The sequence below is a fragment of the Amphiura filiformis genome, chromosome 12 (genome assembly GCF_039555335.1).
Source record: "Amphiura filiformis chromosome 12, Afil_fr2py, whole genome shotgun sequence".
NCBI classification, from domain to species: Eukaryota; Metazoa; Echinodermata; class Ophiuroidea; order Amphilepidida; family Amphiuridae; genus Amphiura; species Amphiura filiformis.
In genome coordinates this window covers 9,108,421-9,129,992 of record NC_092639.1, presented here as the reverse complement: position 1 = coordinate 9,129,992, position 21,572 = coordinate 9,108,421, and the positions used below count along the sequence as shown (strand labels likewise).

Genomic DNA, 21,572 nt, shown 5'->3' with positions numbered 1-21,572 from the left:
AAATTATGTTAAGTTTCAAATTAGTAGTAAAATACAATAAAAGTATGCGGAAGTAGCAAATTAGTGGTAAAATACAATAAAAGTATGCTAAAGTAGCAAATTAGTGGTAAAATACAATAAAGTATCCTGAAGTAGCAAATTAGTGGTAAAATACTCAAATATCTGAAATTATTGTTTAAAATGTGTAATGAAAAGTAGGCTAAAAAAAGAAACAAACATGTTTTCCGTAGGCTGTTGGCATTCCTTTGAGGCATATGATAATGACAGTTATCATAAATCCAGACTCTTCAAAATTTTGCATAATTTGGTTTTAAGCCATCTACAGGAAACAAATGATTTTTTACCCTAATTATGCATTGTGTGTAAAGTGATTTGTGTGAAATGTGCATACTGAACATGCATGTATGGTACAAGACATTGCATGTGTAAATCTTTGCAACACTTGTTTTCTTAAAATTGCAAAGGAAAAGATATTAAATTTAAGAGCTCTAAATTGCAGAATTGACTTCATTTTTGTTCCAATGTGTCATATTTACAGTTACAGGTGTATTTCAAGAAGCTTGGAGGAGAGCAATAGATGTCCAAAGTGCAATTTTCTAATAGAAAAAAATGACCAGATATTTCCAAATTTTGCCTGTAAGTATCAAAGTTAACAAATGATGGTAATTTCATAAGATGGTATCATAGGCCGATCAAATCTGCTACTTTTTCTACATAATACATAATACCCCTGGATCTATAGTCGGCATCAGCAAGTGATGGCATATATTTGATCAGTGATGCCAATCCCGATTAAGGTGCCACGCCACATTGGGCTACACATTGCAGAGATAACTGACAACAAGTTGAATATGGTAGCATTTGGGCAAAAAGGGCTGCATACCGTAAAAAAGGGCTACCATTAAGTTGTTGACAGGATAATGTAGAAAACATGAAATTATCTAGGCCGGGAAATACTTTTACTTTTATGTAAAAGCACTGCAAAAAAAGGTATTTTGTTTTCCCAATCAAGCACTTAAGGGCTGGGGTATGAACGTTTGGACAGTATTTATTTTGGGACATAAGAGCACATCAGACACAGCGAATGGCATTCTGAATACAAAGAATGTCCTTCTGATATCAAATAATTTTGATTTTTGAAATCAAAGGCAATTTAATACACATTTTATGGCAAATCATTAAAAATTGATATTTTGATATTTAACAGTACTCCAAAATAAGTAAACTTTATAAATCTGATGATTTATACTTAAAGTGTATGTAGGTGGGATAAAAAGTCGATTGATCAATTGAACTTTTGACCTTTCAGTATTGAATATATGGAATTTTTTCCAAAAACACCAAAAAAAATAGGTCTTTTGGGAAAAAATCCATATCTTCAATATGAAATCAAAATTTTCAATTGACCTGTTGAACCTAATATTTTCCTGACCCAGCTACATACACTTTAAGAATATATCATTAGATATTATATAATTTACTTATGACTAGAGGACTATAATATATCAAAAATTTGAAAAATATCAAATTTTTATAATTTGTCATAAAATTTGTATTATATTGTGATTTTTAAAAATTGAAAATTATTTGATATGAGAAAGACATGACTTCACTATTCAAAATACAATTCGATAGATCTGAGGTGCTCTCATGTCCCACAAAAAATACTGTCGAAACGCAATAAACGCTCATTCTAGATCCCTTAAAGGTTGCATATAATGTCATGTTTTGATTTCTTAGCTAATATCGCAATGCTCTCTGAGCAGGTGGAGTGTCAAAAACTTTCTCCAAATGTGTAAAATATCTGAGAAAACATGCTATACACGTAGACCTTGCATTTTATTTCTCAGAATACAACAGAGAAACCATCATCAATGATGCCTACCCGTCAATTTTGTGCACTTTTGTTGTTGCCCAGGGTTATGATGGCATGTATTCAAAGTTCTTGGTCAAAATTGCTTGCAATTATTCATAATTAGATGTATTGTTTGTTTTCATTTTTGCAGTGAATGAACTTATTCTGAAACACAGACAAAAATGTGACGAAAAAAGACCTAAACTTGGTCCGCCGGTAAGTAGAACTACTTGATATTTGCACAGAGAATTGGGCTGGCTCAATTAATTACCATGATAAATAAAGACATTGATTTTAAATTCAGACAGTCAAAATTATTTTACCGACAGTGTTCAATTTCAACATGGTCATTAATTGCAAATCCAATCTCACAAAGAATTTATGAAACTCTTCCGTTAATATTTACTGATAACCCTGCCAATTTATTGTACAGATTCTATTAGTGTAGATTTTCCAAAAATCTACAAGTTTTCACGTCCACATGCATATAAAACTGCAATTTTTCTGCGACATGCACCGCCACTATGTGCGAGAATGGACTGTCGGCCATTTTCAAGGAATTAAGTAAAATATTTAATTAATGCACTTTGGCCAATAGGTGGTGCACTAAATGTCCCAAATAGGTGTTTTCTGGACAATTGCGAGCAAAATGTGAGTGTTTTAAACAATCAAAAGAATATAACAATATTTGAGATACAATGATTTCAAACCATGGGGTACTTCTGCACCAGGGTGCTGCCCCAGGACCCTAGCTGGCGGTGTTCAGATTTTGGATATTGCAATGTTGGCAGTTGAGCACTAACAATCCCCCTGTCATATGCCGGGTCATATGACACAAGGCAGTTAAATTGATACTCTTCTTGAATTGCATTTATACAGCAGAATAACCACCTTGGAGAGTTGCAGGACCTGTTAACTGGTCATGAAAGATGGGATTTAGGTGAAGTCAATATAATGCTGGAGGTACTTGTCAGCAAGAAGAGACAGCTTGAAATGGTTAGTAATGCAGTTATAACATACTATTCTTGCTTTATTGGAGTGTGTTGATTTTTTTCATAGTGAATTTTGTAGAAAGATGGCCGGAATGGTTGGTGAAAATGTTGATAACAAGCACAATGTTCACTCTGTACAAAATAATATACAATATACATATTGTGTAGTGTTTTTGATTTTAGGTCATACAAGATAAATGATGCCTTACAGCATTTTAAGTCACATGTCCATCAGGATGTGTCCATACAATATGTCTGGGTGTCCAAAAGCTTGTTTGTAATTTCATTATTGCAGCTGGTATGAAAACCAAGTTTGGTCTTATCACACCTAACCTGACTCAAATTCACATAAAGTGCATGCTTGCTTGGCTTGTATCAAAGTCTTTCAGTGTAATTTAGCAACAATCTGAAAAGCTTGTTTATCATGGAGGGTGTATAGAGAATTGGACCAAATGTATTAAATTTGTACTTACATCAGTTTTGCTCTTAAAAAAAGATGTTGTCATTGCTTGTTTACAGTCTGTGGCAGACAAGAATACCAGTTGTCTACTTTTTGAGAGCGCACACAGTGTAAACACGGATAATGGGGTTCTGATTGGCTGTTTCAATCATCTGACAAGAATAACAACACACCGATAATCTGATTGGCTGATTACGCATCAAAGCGTTGGTCAGGGCAGAGCGCAGCTCTTGAAGGGAACACAGAGCTCTGCGTATGTCGCTCATTATTATAAACAGAGAGTTGGCGTCAGAAAGAGCAAAAGACTGCCATACTTTGGAAGTTAGTGTACAGGTGTCTCAGTAGTCACTATGATATTTGAAGATAGGAACCAACTGAAGATGATGTTTATTGTATGGTAATTAATGTGTGTTTATTTCCCTATTTGTTACAGGATAGCCATTTTGCACTCAACCAAATTCTCTCAGAGTTCTTAGAACAGGCTAAAAGAAAAAAGCAAGAGGTAGGATTTGTGCAGTGTTTGTAATATTACCGTATTCATTCCAATAAGCGCCCAGGGCGCTTAACAAAGTCATTTTGGGTGGGCGCTTATTTTTACATTGTTTTTAGTCATCAATCACCGTCTGAAAGTATTTAGTTACTCACAGTTAGTGCGCCCTCACAAAGTGTGTCTAGAGATATAATTATTATATTGACAATGTTTTTGAGGGCGCACTATAACTGTAAGTAAAGATGGCCGCCGCCGGAAAATACGATTTTGAGTTAGAAAATCCTCAAACTTGGCCTTTTAAAGGCATTTGCAGGTGGTTATTGTGAAGTATTTTTAATATCTATACATCTGCCCACTATGAAATAGTGTCATAATTTAATTGGGGCACATTTTGGATACTTTTGATGCATGTAAATTCACTCGACAGGTAAGCTTACTGGAGGTATTTTGACAACATTGGATGGGCGGTTAATTATTTCATATTGTGTTTGTTGCAAAGTCGCTGGGTGGGCGCTTATTGGGGCATGGGCGGTTATTGGAACGAATACGGTAAGTGTAATTGTATAGCTTCAAACAGGCAATATGATATAAATAACTTTCTTCAAGAATTTCTAGCGGGTAGTAGAGATTATTAAGAAAATAGGTCTAATGTTGGAGATTACGATGATGTAAATGACAACAAGACATGGTATCATATTTTATGTATTTTGTTTTCCATTGTGATTTTGGAAGCAAAATATAGCATCAGTAAAGCTAGGCACCGGAGTTTTGCGCGATTTAAAACAGCAAAATGCGCTGGCCACTTTTCAAAATGCGCCAAAAAATAGGTCAAAATGCGCTAAAATGCGTGATCCCTGTTATCAATGCAAAACACGAAAAACATCTGTAAAACGAGGGCATGTCAATCAATTACGACCGACTTCGGTTCATTTCGGGTTCATTTCCAGTTTCTGGAAAAATAAAAAATAAAGATGGCGACCATCACAAATCGTCGATCGAAATGTCGAAAGCAAGGGTAAATTTCCCCACATTATGCTTGGTTTAATGATCGTTATTTGTATTTTGATGTACATAAGTGAAGTTAGAACCAATATTGCGTGAATTTTCTTGTAAATGCTGCCGATTTGGGGCATAAAATCGTAAGTTTTAACTTTAAGCTTATCGATGGGTCAAAATCGTGAACATTCTCAATGGAACCAAAAATGCGCTTTGGACACCCAAATGCGCGGAAATGTGCGCTTTTGCGCGAACCGCTTAAAACTCCGGTGCCTAAGTAAAGCGCATGGCTCTTGTCAGGCAAACATGATTTTTGGAAGAGGACAATTGCTTATTTCGAACATTGATCACTGCTAATTTTCTCTTCAAAGTTGTAATATTGCTCTCAACAAATTTCAATCAGTTTTGTTTTCAATGGACAGAGGCTGTAATGGGGATGTATGAAGGAGACTCATTAGAATTGAGGCATGGTCATTGTTTATGCCCCCAATTCTATTAATGAACCCCAAATTCCAGTTTACTATGAAGACTGAGCTGTATAAGAATGTGTAGATTTTCTTGAGTTGAATCTGGCTTTATCAATATTTGTCATTTCAAAGACCTACATGTAATTGGATCAGCAGTTGGGAGATGAAAAAAAAGTCAAGATTAGTTTTGGGATTGCCAATCAAATTAAATTGTTTCAGCATCAACTAATTACACTTTTGCACATGTATCAATTATATATTTTGACCTTTTTTACCATTTCAGCAAATGGATGAGCTTATGAAACAAATAAAAGTATTAGAAGAGGACACAAAGAAGATAGAAGACAATTTAAGCAAACAGAAGTTGGCATATGCAAATATGATACCAGTATGTATTTGATGTACTTTTTCCTACTATTAATAATATTCAGCATCGAAGTGGTTACGTAATTCTCTTGATTACCCGATCACGCTACTTTGGTATGCCTTGAGTGCCATATACTTTATGTGGTGATCATTTCGATCGTGGTTCATTACTCTAGCAGCGTGATCCCGTTGACATAGTAACATTACGTAACTTCGGTACTGAATTAAAACACCATTTATCCACGCTTTCTGGATGGTTGCATCCCTCAAAGCATGCCACAGGTCGATATGCTGCCAAGCCATATCGGGAAAGGCAAGTTGATCTCACTGCTGATTGTGAAAGACAACTATCTATGGCTGATCCCCTGACGAAAAGGCCTGTGATTTTGTTGGTTTTGCATGGTATAGAGAACTCGTTCATTGGTTTGCAAGTTTATGGATGATTCTGTAGAACCACAAGGTTTTGAATTAAATCAAATACTGGAACTTACATTTTTTGCAACTTGCTACGTTGCGTCTGAAACCATCAGACTTCATCAGGCAACTGACCCGCTGGGCTGGTCATGTGACACTTTGAGACGGCTAGGGATCGTCTTGATGGCCCGGTCCCATGTGTGAGATAGGTTGTGTCTCTGTCCCCCTTTCTTATTAAGTGACTATATTGTGTCTCAGTCCCCCTTTCTTATTAAGTGACTGAGAATATCCACTATTCTGTAGAACATTGCTAGTCTGCAGATTTTTCATCTTCTTATGGTCTGGGAGTCATTTCCATTTTTTTCTTACTCATTTATACCCCTTTAATCATTCATTATGACAATGGGTAGTTTGTAGGCATGTAATACATTGTGCCTTACTGTAATGTGGGCCTAGGGTGTAAGCAAATTTAGTTTTCTTTTATTAATTATTTAATCTTTTACGGTCTGGTTTTCTTTGTAGGAAAATACTTATAAAATATTACCCATACTTTTTGACCGTTTCTTGAAACTTCAAATTTTCAGTTGTATACATTATACCCAGACACATGTGTGTAGACTCCACTTACAGATTAAACTGTTCCTTTGTTTGATTATTGTTTAGCTACTTTAAATGGCTTGAAACTAATCAAACAAAGGAACAAACAATCAAATAAAATACCAACTTACTCTTCTTTTGTATTTTGAAATTGAGAGCAGGCATATTTGTGTAATGAAAAATACATTTTTGCTCCCATTTTCTCTCTTGCAGAGTTATTCAGTTCCTGTAAATAGTACAGATATATTACTACCTTCCACAAGGTGAGTGAGTATGTTGTCTTATAAGAGAAATGAAAATATGAAATACCATGCAAAGTGTAACAAGAATTAATGACACAGATTTATTACATGAAGCCGAAGGATGAATTAGAGAGAATAAATGATAGGAATTGTTCAATAAATTATAATGTAAATTAATACAGCTTATACAGGAACATGTAATGTGCGACTTATCATCCAATAAGTGGATTTGCAGGTGCCTGTTGTGAAGGACAATTTAAATTGCAGTTATGTATACAACTAGGTGAAACTGGATAAGATGGGACAGGAATATGGGAAAATGTCAGATTTTACACCTACTGTTGTCAAATATTTTTAGTGGTGGATGTCAGAGCGCTGACAACAATAAGATATATTGGAAAATCCTGCATGGTGTATGACATGACAGTAGATAGTAGAAACATTATTGGAAGGATGGCAAAATGTCACAACCAGTTTTGCAGACTTAAAGCCATATTATAACATTTGCTGAGGAGGACGCCCTCACTGAATTTTTCAAATTCTTTTTTTCACACGATTATATTGTACTTTATTAAACCAATATACCTTGCAAAAATCAAGACTCTAGGTGGTGTAGTTTTGTCAAAATCCGAGATTTTGAATAAAACGCCTGAATCAGCGTTTTATTATTACGATGGAATTATTACTCGAACGCATACACAATGTTCATAACACACAGTACGTACACGGCGTGCCGGACGGTGATATACACAACAAAGGGTTGTACCATAACATGACCGAAGGAGTGGTACGTATTGGCGACATGTGCGCTGGTAGTAAATTCAATTTTCTTTGCTTTGCCGTAGTTGTTCGGCTCAAAAATAAAGGGGATATATCTGACAGTAAAAGCTAACATTTTATGGCAAAGAAATGCTAATCTATTTTGTTTGAAAATGTTATAATATGGCTTTAAGTGTTTATTGCTTTGATTTAATCATCTTGTTTTAACTTGATACCATTTACAGTTCAGAGCAATCAAGTAAAGTTGATAGCATCAAATCAGATGGTCCACAAGAAGGCTTTAATGGTAGCAAAAATGTAAGTAGGTTTGTTAATTGACAACAGATATTGGGAGCATGTGTGGCCGAGTGGATAAAGCGCCCGACTCATAATCCATAGGTTGTGAGTTCGAGCCCTTTCGTGCCAACGTGTTGTCTTTGGGCAAGGCACTTTATCCTCATTGCCTACTGGGGGATGGGGTTGGGTTGGATTGGATGTTTGTATAGTTGTTTGTTTCAATGTTGCAATATTGGTGCTGATTAAGCTGCTGCCTGCAAATTGCATTGTGTCTGTTTAGGTGTGTTTAATGTACAATTCTAGCAATTTGACCTGCGGGTCACCATTAGAGTTTGAAATAAAACCTTCCTTTTTTTGTGTGTGTTTGTGAAATACCATCATTTTATTGAAATATTTTATATTATATGGAGAAGTTGTACCATACTCAAAATATTGAGAATGTCTAAGATTTAAAGGACCAAAATGCACCCAACTTAAACAATACATGAATTGCATCTAGTTATGGTGTCATAGCAAGCAATGCCCTTTTCTAGTTGAAATCCGTATACTCCCTGTGGAAGACATAACCTTAGTCTTCCAGGGGTGTAGATAGCATGGAGTCCTCAATATTCAGGTAACCCATTTGAAATTCACACTCCCTGTGTAGAAGATTTTCAGGGGTGTATGGATTTAGCCCAATGTCACAAATAGGCAAAGCAAATTCATGAAAGAAAGATTTCAGTCATTTATTACGTGTAAATGTTTTGCATTGTTTTGATAGGGTGGTAGACAGCAATGGTTGGATTCAACATTAGCATCACGGCGGAAACGACTTCACAATCATTATGAGGATTTAGAAAGCTGCTATTTTAGTATTAGACAATGTGAATTAGCTCCAGGTAAGTCTATTTCATGTTTCATTATGCCTTTGTTTCTTCTGTCCTAAGGTTCATCATATTCCATGTTGATTATATCATATCAGTATGAGGGCCAGCCCCATGAAATTTTCGCATTGTTGGACAAATATTTCATATGGACAAGTCAAAATGTGTCTGGAGAAGAAAAGAGTCTGGAGAATCTTTTCTGCTATGGTGTCAAATTTGTAATCCACACATTCTATTATGTTTCCATGGCAACAGTCACACTTTTGAGGATTTTTGTAATTTTGTACCCAAAAATTTCACATTTTAACTAGCTATTTCTTTAAAAACTAAATGGATATTTAATCTCTACGAACAAAATCATCACTTCATTCAATGCATTTGATACATAGATCAGCCGTGCAGAAAGTAGTAAAATTTTCCCTCAGCGTCTATCTGTTGTATATATTTTTCCTTAGAAGTAAAATATTCCCTTTAGTTTCCTGGGAGAGAGCTTTCTGATTCCCTTTCTTTCCAGGCTTGGGCAAGAGAGTGCAGTAGAGTAATTGCCTCTTTAATTAGTTTTACTTTTTGTCCGTCAGGTTTTGAAATTTGTGTTTGTTTTTTACTAAAGCAAAACTGTTGTGCTAAACAGGTGGTGAATGACATGCATTCTCTAAATTCAGTAAATTTCCATCGTCAACCGTGTAATTGAATGGAATTATTTTGAAATTTTAAAACGCTTGAAATATCACAAACAAATAGGCCTATGTTGATAAATAATATAAATAAAAGCTAAAACCGTTGGGGTTCGATAATGAACCCCACAAAACTAACCGACTATATTGGAAAATACCATACGGCCGGGCGGTTTCACAAGTTGCCGGCTCGATCATGTCATCCGCTGCCTGGTGCTAAATGTGTCTTCTTTTTTACTGACAGGTGAAGCAAGAGCAAAAGAACAACTAGAACAATTTACTGATAGCTTATCCAAATTTACCAAGTTTAGTTCAATGAGACCGTTGGCAACTCTTAGTTATGCAGATGTTTACAACGGTTCAAGTATAGTGTCTAGGTAAGTAGCAGAAAGAAAAAAGGGTGTTAAACACAGAAGAATCCAATTGCTTCTTAAACAGCATTGTCTCATTGTGGCAAACTCTATCAGTCTATTGAAAGTTGAGACCATAATAGGGCAATGGACTAAAATAGTGATTCATATCTTGCCAGCTTTCCTATTTAGCTGCATGTAAGTTTTGTATTACTGGAACAGCTATGGTTCTAGATCCCCAGTGGTGTTGTTTAAGGCTCACATCTCATGAAAACAGTTTCCAGCCCAGAACCCTAATGAGCATATCAACCAGGATCAACTCCCCAGGTTTTTGTATAGGTAAACCGAGACAATAAGGAGTTAATTCCTTGTCTTAGAGAATTTCAAGCTAGCTCAATTTTTCACAAGAACAAACTTGCATGACTGCAGGGTCTTGAATGCACTTCATCTCAGACCAACGCACAAGCAGTTTAACACCCCTCATTCGAGCTAGCTTGTCTGCCTGCAAGTCTTGAGGGAAATTGGGTTAAATAGTGATATCTCTCTACTATTTTTCAACATACTCAATAAATATATCATATTTTCTTGCATATTTCTTTTACAGCATAGAATTTGACAAGGATAATGACTTTTTTGCAATAGCTGGTGTCACCAAGAAGATCAAAGTATTTGAGTATGATACAGTAATAATGGATGCAGTTGACATCCACTATCCTGCACATGAAATGGTCTGTCATTCAAAAATCAGGTGGGTAGTAGCAAATGTCATGGTATTGTATTGACCTAAAAATTCAGTTAATTACAACACAAGTCAATGTTTCAAGAAGAATGGTCAGATATACATCTTCAGCTACTCACATTTACATGAAGAATCATACGGCTACTTAGTATATATCGTCAGTTTCTGATTTAGTGTATGTTAGATAGTTTTGAATATATACAAGCAAGAGATGTGCTATTATTCCTTTCCCGATTCCCAATGATTTTTATTACCAAATCAGTTCGAGAAAAGGATAATTTTGCAGAGCCTCAATACTTTTTCACAATACAGTGTCATGAATTGTACCACAGAATTGAATTCACATAATTTAGAAGAAAACTAATTTGACTGCTATTTGTATTGCAGCTCTGTGTGTTGGAGTGCATACCACAAAGGCATGTTGGCTAGCAGTGATTATGAAGGGACAGTAACATTATGGGATGCCTTTTCTGCAACAAAAACTAGGTTATTTCAGGTGAGTGCAAATGAATAATGCAGAAGTCGTACACTGTATACTATACACATACTTATACTAGGGATGACCATCATAATTTCATGTTGCCCCTTTTGCTACAAAAGATTGTTTTCTGGAAAGAACTCATCAACAGAAGTATTTTGGTGGTTAAATGGTCAAAATCGGTCAAAAACTTTTCGAATTATGAATTTTCAAAGTTTCCCATTCTGACCGGTCATTGGAACGAAATAAATTGACAAAGTCTAAATATAGCAATGTGAGCAAAATTGGTATAAGCATATATTTACCTTTTTATATTTCTTTATTTTAATATATATGCAAACATGAAACAAGCATATTGTGAAAGTATCAAAGGGGTTTCTTATGAAATGTCACTTTACTAATCAATAGCATTAAGTATTTCTTCAAACCGAGGCACTGAAATCATGCTTTTAAACATTTGCCAAAAATCATCCATATTGGCCAAAGTGGCACAAAATCAAAAGTCCAGGTGAACTTTTTTTCCACAACAATATACACTACACATAAGAAAAATACTAATGTACTACAAGGGATTTTCAACATAGGAATCCAAACAATCAAGTACCAACATGCACAGCTTTGTCCTGATATCACTTCTGGGGTTTTAACAAAATGTTTAACCTCTATTGTGATTGGCAGCAGCATAAGGTATCTCTTTGATAGCTGATAATGCCCAGCCATTCAGCAAGTGGCTAATAACAGACCTTGATAGGCTTGAATGAATACTGTCATGTGCTACAAAACCATCACATCCAGGGCCTAGTCACTCCATATGCTACAGGGAGCACACTACTTTAACAATGGAGTGAAAGACTCATTATTGATTAGGCGCGTATTTTAAAAGTACAGCTCTTGTGCGTGTATAGCAGCAAGTCAGTGCAGATGGTATAAATATAAGAAAATGTTTAGGGTTGAGATCAGGTGAATAATACAACAAATGAGCATGAAACTTCACATTTATGTTCAGAAAGGTGTCTATTTAACATGATTCGAAGGTGTTTGGAAATTCCAAAGGGAAGCTGGTGATTTAATTTTTAACTCGAGATCTACTTGTCCGGTTTTTTTCCTTTTTACAGAGGGTATGATAGAGGTAATAACAATAACTCTGCCAAATTACAGCTCAGTAGGTCAAGGTGTTCACCTGATCTTTTTCATCTGAATATTTTGTGCCATTCTGAGCAGTGCTGCACTGGGCCACTGGCAATTAAGCGCACTGTGGCGATGGACCAATTTTGACTCACAATTACAGAAAAACCAAATAAGTTATGATGCTGTAATTTGCAGGATAGTTACAAAACATAATTGGCATTAACATCTCCAATTTGTACAGAAAAATTATGAAAATAAAAGAATGAGCTCAATTTAGAAATGTCTGTGCAAGCAGTGCACAGTTGAGCTCCCTGCATGTCTATGGGAGTGTTCTAATCAAGTTGATGGTTCATTGGTCATCCCTACTTATACAAAAAAAAGCACAGCGATTCATAGTGCACTATGCACAGGCATAATCTCACAAGCCTCTGCACACTTGACATGAATTCTCTGACCACAGTGGCTCAAGACCCACCATATAAACCATTTAGCAACAATGGGGGACTTGCAGCTAAAAGCACACACCCTATGCATACCATAATAACTCATCACAGCCAGGATCAGCTCCCTGAGTTCTCGTATGGGTAACTGAGGCAATTAGCAGTTTAGTTCCTTGGAATTTCAATTTAGCTTGATTATTTCAAGAGAACAAAGAGGACTGTGCTTGGGCAAGAACTTAAGTCACCACCCACCAAGCACCAGAGTGATAATCTTACACCTAATTGAGCTAACTTGACTGCTTGAAACAATATTTCCTCAGGGTTTAAATAATCTCACACTAGAAAATAGAGCTTGACATGTTGTTTCAATTAATATAGCTGTATGAAAACATACAAAATATCATGAAGAACCACTTCATATTGACTTCCAGAAGTTTGCAGAAGTTGATTAAATAATATTCATTTTTGGAAAAGAGTTTCAAATACAGGAATCAATTAGCAACTGATTAATGTCACAGGGGCACAACAGAGGGGAAAAAATGTATATTACTGTTCCTAATAATTCTATGTGCCAGTATCAGCATGTTACTCAACCAGCAAGAGAAGTGCCTGATAAATTAGTACCTTGATGTCATTTCATTTCAAGGCTAGCTGTCACAGTTGGGTACAACATGTATCATTCAATACAGTTGTACAAACGGACACAATTTAAATAGTGACCTTATTTTTTAGAAAGTTTACTTAGTTATGTGTAATAACATAAAACATTAATTCACAAAACACTGCCAAAATGGCAGTACTTCTGTTAGAAATACTGTACATACATGAGTGAATGCAATATTAAGCATGAAAGTACTTGTTCAACTAATGTTAATTGCTTTTGATCTGCAAGCATGTGGAATGAATACAATAATAATTTGATATGTACATGATAAGATTCTATTTGCATTCAATTCAACAGGAGCATGAGAAGCGATGTTGGAGTGTTGATTTCAACAGAGTTGATCCAAAGTTACTAGCTTCAGGCTCAGATGATGCCAAAGGTGAGTGAGTGCTCAGGCTAAAGTAAATATGTTTGTCAAGATTGTTAGCTCTTATTTGTAACACATTGAAATTCACTAGGTGACATGTATTCTAGAGCCATACATTTTTCGCGATACGGAAAACAGAGAATTTCACAGAATCAGAGGTAGAAAACGGAAAACAGGATTTCATGAAGTTGAAAAAAATAAAATTGAAATAATTGAAAAAAGTGAATTAAATACAGAGAAAAAAAATCTAAAAATGTGTGTCTGTTGTTGTTTTCAATCAAATAAATGTGTAAAAAGTGCAATAAATAATACCAACGTCCACATAGCTGTCAAAGCACATCTACTCATGCTGTATTTCAATGGAGATGCAGTGAATCGGCTCACCTAGTTGCTAGAATAGACTATTTGTTAATAATGGTACATTACAACACACATAGTTTGTAATATATTTGATTAAACTTCTTGTAAAAAAGAAAAAACACATAAAGTGACATTTGATAAAACGTAATTTTAAAAGTAGAAAACTAAAAACTTATAAACAGAAGAAGAGGCTTGCACATCATACACTGGAACATGGAACCATTCAAACATTACAAGATCAAATTATGAGATCAAATTAATGATGCTTAATCGTTATTCTTAATATATCAATATACAGGGGAAAGAAGAATTACCATTCTTACGCACATTGTGCTAGTGTGCGATGCGTAATTCTTCTTTCCCCTGTATAAAAACTTATGGTTCTAATGTATTCTTGCTGTCATACGTGTTTTATCTTTCATGACAGTTTTAATCTTGTTCATTCAGGCTACAAAGAAGGTCATTAAGATCTAGACAGAATAAGAGTTTTAAGCCGGAACATAATAATTAAAGAGTAAAGAAGAATGAAGAGCCTTAATTAAATCCATAACTATGCAAAGAGTATTTTTGCAGACCTGGTCTTAAAAGACTTTGGGGAGGGAGGGACATCTTTACATTAGTAGGTTTATTCTCTGGGTGAGAATAATTATTATGGTTTGGCCTGAGCAATCAGATCATGTTTTAAATGATTTATCCTCAATTGTGGTATAGCTGCCTCTTTTAAAGTTTGTTCGGTTTATTCGGAAATTCGGCTTTTGTTACTGCACGAGTCAATAAAGTCCCAACTCACACTCACGTAAATTCACATAAGCGTGCACCAGTCAACCCATTACGCAACGCATATTTAGCGTAAGCATTGCGCCCAACTGTGTGCGTTCCATTCTGTATCAATCCGCCTTATATAAGCCGAACAAACTTCAGGAGCATTGTGATCAATGAGGTGCACTATAATTATAGTCATTGTATATATCTCGGGTATATTATTACTGCATTACATGCAATAGTGAAGAGATAAATAAGATTTGTCCCCTACATGTATGTGGGACTGGTCACAGTTCAGTGCCTTTTTAGCTGATCCCAAAATTTCGTGGTCAGTCTAGTGTTTATGCATTTGTGACCATTTACTAAATACTAAAATGCTATGCTAATTGATGTTTTCCTTTACAGTTAAATTATGGGCAACCAATCAAGAACATTCTGTCACTTGTCTAGAAGCTAAAGCCAATGTGTGCTGTGTAAAATTCAACCCTTCCAAGATGTACTCATTAGCATTTGGCTCTGCAGGTAAGATAACATCAATAACAAAATGTGACACAATCTGGTCCATGGGGCCAAAGGAGACATTTTGAAAATTGAGTTACTGTAATTATACCGGGTACATTATACATACAATAGGCTAGCATTTACTGAAAACACCAAAGGTCTAGCATACTTGGTTCTAAAGTTATGAAGTTTTTTAATGGCTGTTTTCTTATGTATTTTATTGTTTTTTTACTCTATATTTTTACCTTTATCTCAGTTTCAAAGCCTTTGGCCTCCATGGACCAGATCATGTCACAAATACAGTCACAACTAGCCAATTACTGAAGTACTTGTAAAGTAAAGTTATAATTCCAAATGAGGTTGAGATTCCAGTAGAATATAATGAAATATGACTGCCTTTGTGCCTTATCCTAGAGCTTTGTGGGAAATATATATCTTCAATAGGAAAGATCAAAATTTTCAAATGATAAATGGCTTTTCCTCCCAGCTACATACACTTTAAGTACATGTCATTAGATTTATAAAGTTTACTTCGAGGACTGAAATGTCAAAAATATACATTTTTAACAATTTGCCATTAAATTTGTATTATATCGGTCTCATGCACCGGTAGATGAATTATCATAATCAATCATGTGTTAATCCAGTTTGTGATGGTTATTTTTATGCTAGATCACTGTGTACATTACTATGATTTGAGGTATCCAAAGCAGCCACTCAATGTATTCAAAGGCCACAGGAAAGCTGTGTCATATACCAGATTTGTCAACTCAGAAGAAATAGTCTCAGCGTAAGTAGAACAAGGTGTACACTGTATGTGTGAGTAGATTGTGTGTTACCTGTGTTAACAAGGAAACACACATCATGTGACATGTATAAGAGATCTGTGTGTTATAATCTTTTCCTGTAAACTTTTTACGAGAACGTATTTTAAGCGTACATCGCATATTTACTGCATTGAAACACACTCGTCTCTGATTGGCTACTGAGGCGATCTGCTGTTGCTGATTTATGAATGAACTTTGCGCTATATGTGCTGTTAGCTCCAACTTGGCAACATCACATAGTCCCTGTTGTGAGGTATGTACATGTATGGGGGTGTGTATATGTATGTTTTGGAGTTAGTTACAATTTGTAAGATGCTAAAAGTATTACAACACTCTGGGGCATAAAGCACCACATCCAATTTGGTCCTATAGAACTATCTGTGCCGAGTTAGGTACCGATGACTCATAACATCACTCCCTGGAGATAATATATTGTATCAAGAATAATTATGAACAGTTGCATAGTGTTATTGTTTTTCATTTAAATAAAAACAAATGCACTGTACAAATGTTCAGGGTACGATAAAAAGTGTCATCGGTACCTCTTTGGGCACCGATAGCGGAATCAAAAAATGTAATCATTAAAAAAATAAAACCATTCACATTATTGAAACAGATCAACTGATAGTCAGCTGAAGTTGTGGAATGTAGAAAAGCCGCACTGTTTACGGACATTTCGAGGGCATGTGAATGAGAAGAACTTTGTTGGCTTAGCTGGTAATGATGACTATATCGCATGTGGTAGTGAAAATAACTCTCTTTATGTGTACTACAAGGGGCTGTCTAAACAATTACTCACCTTCAAATTTGACACTGTCAGAAGTGTGCTGGTAAGTTCAAAGTGCAATTCTTGTTCTTTCTCTACTTCCCTGTAGTATCTAGTACATGGCTTCCCAAACATTTTTCCTGTGACCCAAATTTCATGAGAAAAATGTATGGTGTGTCCCTCGGCATATTACAAAATCATGTTGTCACTTTCCGAAACTAATGTGTGTGCCTGCATATCTATGCAGAGTCTGTCAAAGTTCAGAAGTGTTGTGGAAACTGCACATTGCATGTCTGAATTAACTGCCCGTGTTGGTACTCTGCACTTTGATACACGGTGATTAGACACCAAAGCTGAGAGAACTTACACAAGCATATTTATAAGAAGGCGAACCTGTTCTATTTTTCAATTATAATGCATCATTTGTCCTCGTATATTTTCTTTTTAGTAAAAGTCCGCAACCCCCTAAAGAAGGGGTCACAATTCGGAAAGCCCTGATCTAGGACAATACTAATAATATTTCCAGATTATTACTGTACTTGAATAAAAGGACTTTTTTAACTAGACTACATTTCAATATTGGTAAAGAAGTTCGAGAAGTTATTGAAAGAAAAATAGATGGTTGTGTCATGTATACTTGAAAGCAAGTTACACTAATTTTTTAACATAAAATCAAAGTTGTGATTTTCAACAGATAACTGGTTTGTGATGAATGTGGACCAGGACATTGCAAATACTAAATTTAACTTGTTTTGAAAAGCATTATGTTTGATAATATTGCCATAGTGTATTTAACCCCTTGAATCTACCTCAGTTCTTTAAAAAGAGAAAAAAGGGGGTAATGAATAACAAAAAAATCTTTTGTAAGCTGATCAAATAATGATCAATGCAAATAGAGGTGTATTTGACAGAATAATGTGTTGGCCTCCAATCAGATATGAGCTATTGTATGTTTGTTTCCATGTTCACAGGATAAGGACAAAAAAGAAGAAGATGGTAATGAATTTGTCAGTGCTGTGTCATGGAGAACAGTAAGTTATTTAGTACTATTAAACATTTGGGTAAAAGTAGTAAAACAGTAGAGCAGTCTAGCTAATATGTATTAAGTTATTTGTTTAAAGGTGAAAATTGGTGAGACCACCTTTATAATTGATCCAAAATCAGATTTAGAACAAACATAAATGTGCTAATTAATGGATGTTACAAATGGCAAACATAACATTTTATTCAAGCAGAAATTGAGGTACAGTGTGTACATTGTACATGCTGTAATTCTTGCAAGTAAGGCTATTGACTTCAGTTCAGCATGGTTAAAATACAAACACTATGATGGGAAATGAGAATAGCCATGAACACTTCACAAACAAGTTCATATTTGCAAAAGTTCTTGTATACAAATCCAAAAGTTAGTTGAAAGATACCTCAATGACGTTTTGTACTACATTGTAGTACTTTCTCAAATTGACTGATCAACTCTCCCACTCCTCATCGTGTTTCCTGTTGGAACCCGATGTTGGTGGGTGTTTTGGATTTTGGTAAAGTAAAAATACTGTTAGATAAATCATAATGTGATATTGATTATTCTTTGCAGGGTTCCAATGTTGTAGTTGCAGCAAACAGCCAAGGAACTATCAAAGTGTTGGAGCTTGTGTAACACCCATGTATCCAGCCAGCCAAACATCATATTGATGTTTGTCTCTCTTGCAATCACCATACATCATGTATTATCTGTCAGACTCAATAAGACTAGATATCATTCTATAACCACCACCATGAGAGAGAAGATGACTGACTACAAGCTTGATGCAGCTGCTGTGACTTGTATCATTGAAGACATAGCTTACATAGGATGATTTGATAAGGCATACATGTACTTCCTCATTAGTTCATCATCTGGAAGGCATAATATGTGGCATAGAAGCGGACGATCCACATGTCTCCTATATATTGTTTCTGCCAGAGTTTGGTAGCAGCAAGCTGTCTATTTTGCTGGTCGCAGTATCAAATTGCGGGTGTTATCCTAATTCCATAGCGTATACACGCATGTTTTGTGGGCACGCATGCGGCGCTGACATCACTACCAAACTGAAGGTGAAGCAAAGTATATCTTGTTAAAAGTGCCAAATCCATCACTCATAGATCCAGTAGTATATGATTATTGTCTGTATGCTGTATGACAGACTGTCAAATTGATTGTCCAAGTAAAGGACAAAAAGCACATACACATATTTATATAATGTAAACCTAGGCCTGGGGTGAATCACTTGCTACCAATCCTATTGTAAATCTCCATATCAATGGATCAATTCATGAGGAGCTCGCAAGGGATTTGTGTATAGAGAAAGATGTAATTGAGGGTTCAGGAGTTGCTGCATGGGTGACTTTCAAACTCTTCAGGGAAGTGAAAACTCTCCTTAATATTGTTATCAAAGGGATCTTGGGCATAACCTGTGTTCAGAAATTCAATTGAATCAATTCATGTGACCCGACTGTTACAACATGCTACAGGGAGGTTATGTGTGCATCTTAAATGGCAATTGGAATAGCCATTATCAGAACCTGTTTTTTTCTTTGTCACAAACCACAATAGGGCTAACTTGGTACCTTAAGCAGAAAAACAGCACAAGTTGAAGATTTGCCATTTCAAAAGCAACAAAATAGTAGATCAGTATTAAATGCAGCAGCTGTAGTTCATTGAGTTTGAGGTATGAAATAAAAAGAATTGGATGTGCAAAATCCACATCATGGAGAAACTTGCATATGCTGTAAGTGATGGTGTGTTCATAATAATATAGTCCCAAACAGATACATGTAGGGGCAATGTGTAAACTAATGTGTCATTGCAAGAAAAGACAATTAAATATTGTAATTGTTGACTATCAAAGGGGCATTATTTAACTCTTGAAATTGATTGTAAATCAATCGGAGACAGATAAGGGACCGATCAGTAGTTAACGCTGGGTGGAATGTGTGAATGAAGCAATTTATTAGATGAAAATTTTGTGTTGCTTCCTTTGTTTTCCCCTTTTTTCCCTTTAATTTCAATCTTTAAAATTATGTGTTCCTCTTTTCTTGTAAAAAAATACCCGCTTGTTCCTTGAAACAAAGAAAAACATTCTCTGTTAAAGCCATATTATAATATTTGCTGAGGAGAACGCCTCAAAATGTTTTTTAAATTCTGGTTTTTACATGATTGTAATGTACTTTAGTCAATAAAGATACTCTGCAAAAATCAAGAATTTAGGTGCTGTAGTTTTGTCAAAATCCAAGATTTTGAATAAAACGATGGAACCAGCGTTTTATTATTACGATGGAAATATTAGTCGAACACGTATGCACAGTACGTCACGGCGTGCGGGATACACATACACACACACCCTGAGGATCGTACCGTATTCTATGCTTTACCTCACTTGTTCTGCTCAAAATTAAAAGGGGACATATCTGACAGTAAAAGCTAACATTTTATGGGAAATAAATACTAATCTATTTTTACAGAAATGTTATAATATGGCTTTAATTTGTTGTTCTCCCATTTAGTGTTAATATTTATTAGTCCTATAAATGGTTTGTGTCTACTGCTGCATCCCTGATTTATTTGATTGTAGAAAGACAAACTCTCACCAATCCATTCAAACCTAGCGACATTCTCAATATCCTCATATGCTATATGTTAAGTGCATATCATATGTGTTACTGATAAGTGAATATGGCACCAAGACGTTGCATATAAGGATTTTCAGTGTTCGCTGTATACATGTACACAGTAGTCATACTATTTGGTATATCAAAGCTTAAGAATTTATGTTTAAGATTATTTTTGTCAAAAGTTTGCAACAAAAACTAGTTTGATAAACTGACACAGTAAAATAGACTGGAGGTTACAAACAATGGATATCATATATCCTTGCATGGTATTGCATGATATTTTGATGGCTAAGCTTAAAGCTTGACAAAATGTTGTAAAGCTCAACACAGTTGCTATTGGGTCATTATAAGCAAGCAAATACACACCCCAACATTAAGACACACAACAATAGTAATTAATCACAGGATGCATTTAATATACTGATTATGACGGCACACAGTAGATGCAAGCCATTGTTTTTATCTGTCATCTGTGACTAAAATAATCTCATGTATGGTATTTTATATTTATAACAATGTCAGAAGCACAACTTGGCATACTTAACTTCATAGTCCAAAAGTGAATCTAGACAAGCAATGCATCAGGAATAACAAGTTTTTGAAACACATCCATGCAGGATTTTAGGGCTCTTGATCGATGTGAAATTGATCCAGATTTGGTTTGAAAATGATTGCAGGGATCAATTTCACACAAAATAATATAATTGGACACATAGCAAGTCCTAAACCCACCTCAAATCCCAAAACCCATTGTAATCTTTTGTAGGATTTATATGTTACAATTTTGACAATTATGATTGGTTATAGGATTTCTGCTGAGTCAAAAATACCCCAGGTATAATAATGTATGTCTCCCTATTGTTTATTTATCAATGTAAACATATCATTTGCATCAGAATGCTTTTTGAATTGTGTGATATGAAAATGTAGTCGGCATCAATTTGTCTTGTTAAAATCAACTTGTGTTTATCTTCTAATATTTAAATTGAATCAATTTGGTTTACTTCTAAAGTATTTAAGATTAAATTAAGATTAAACATGGAAGACAAGGTGCAATTATCAACCATCTG

The 21,572-nt window shown here is 35.2% G+C and overlaps 1 protein-coding gene across 2 annotated transcripts in view; it reads left to right on the top strand.

Annotated features, from left to right (window-relative positions):
- Positions 1-21,284, top strand: part of LOC140165751 (E3 ubiquitin-protein ligase COP1-like) — a 33,552-nt gene extending 12,268 nt beyond the window's left edge. Inside the window, exons 3-19 of one of the 2 annotated variants that reach the window (XM_072189072.1) lie at positions 539-636; positions 2,007-2,071; positions 2,738-2,851; positions 3,741-3,809; positions 5,544-5,648; positions 6,851-6,900; positions 7,884-7,956; positions 8,696-8,813; positions 9,717-9,849; positions 10,427-10,570; positions 10,949-11,057; positions 13,569-13,650; positions 15,166-15,282; positions 15,934-16,051; positions 16,705-16,918; positions 17,826-17,885; positions 18,446-21,284. In XM_072189072.1, coding sequence (XP_072045173.1) covers positions 539-636; positions 2,007-2,071; positions 2,738-2,851; positions 3,741-3,809; positions 5,544-5,648; positions 6,851-6,900; positions 7,884-7,956; positions 8,696-8,813; positions 9,717-9,849; positions 10,427-10,570; positions 10,949-11,057; positions 13,569-13,650; positions 15,166-15,282; positions 15,934-16,051; positions 16,705-16,918; positions 17,826-17,885; positions 18,446-18,508 — 1,732 coding nt within the window. In that variant the 3' untranslated portion in view covers positions 18,509-21,284. Of the gene's footprint in view, positions 1-538; positions 637-2,006; positions 2,072-2,734; positions 2,852-3,740; positions 3,810-5,543; positions 5,649-6,850; positions 6,901-7,883; positions 7,957-8,695; positions 8,814-9,716; positions 9,850-10,426; positions 10,571-10,948; positions 11,058-13,568; positions 13,651-15,165; positions 15,283-15,933; positions 16,052-16,704; positions 16,919-17,825; positions 17,886-18,445 lie in introns of both variants that reach the window. The other variant, XM_072189071.1, reaches the window with a different exon arrangement.
- Positions 21,285-21,572: the final 288 nt, after the last annotated feature.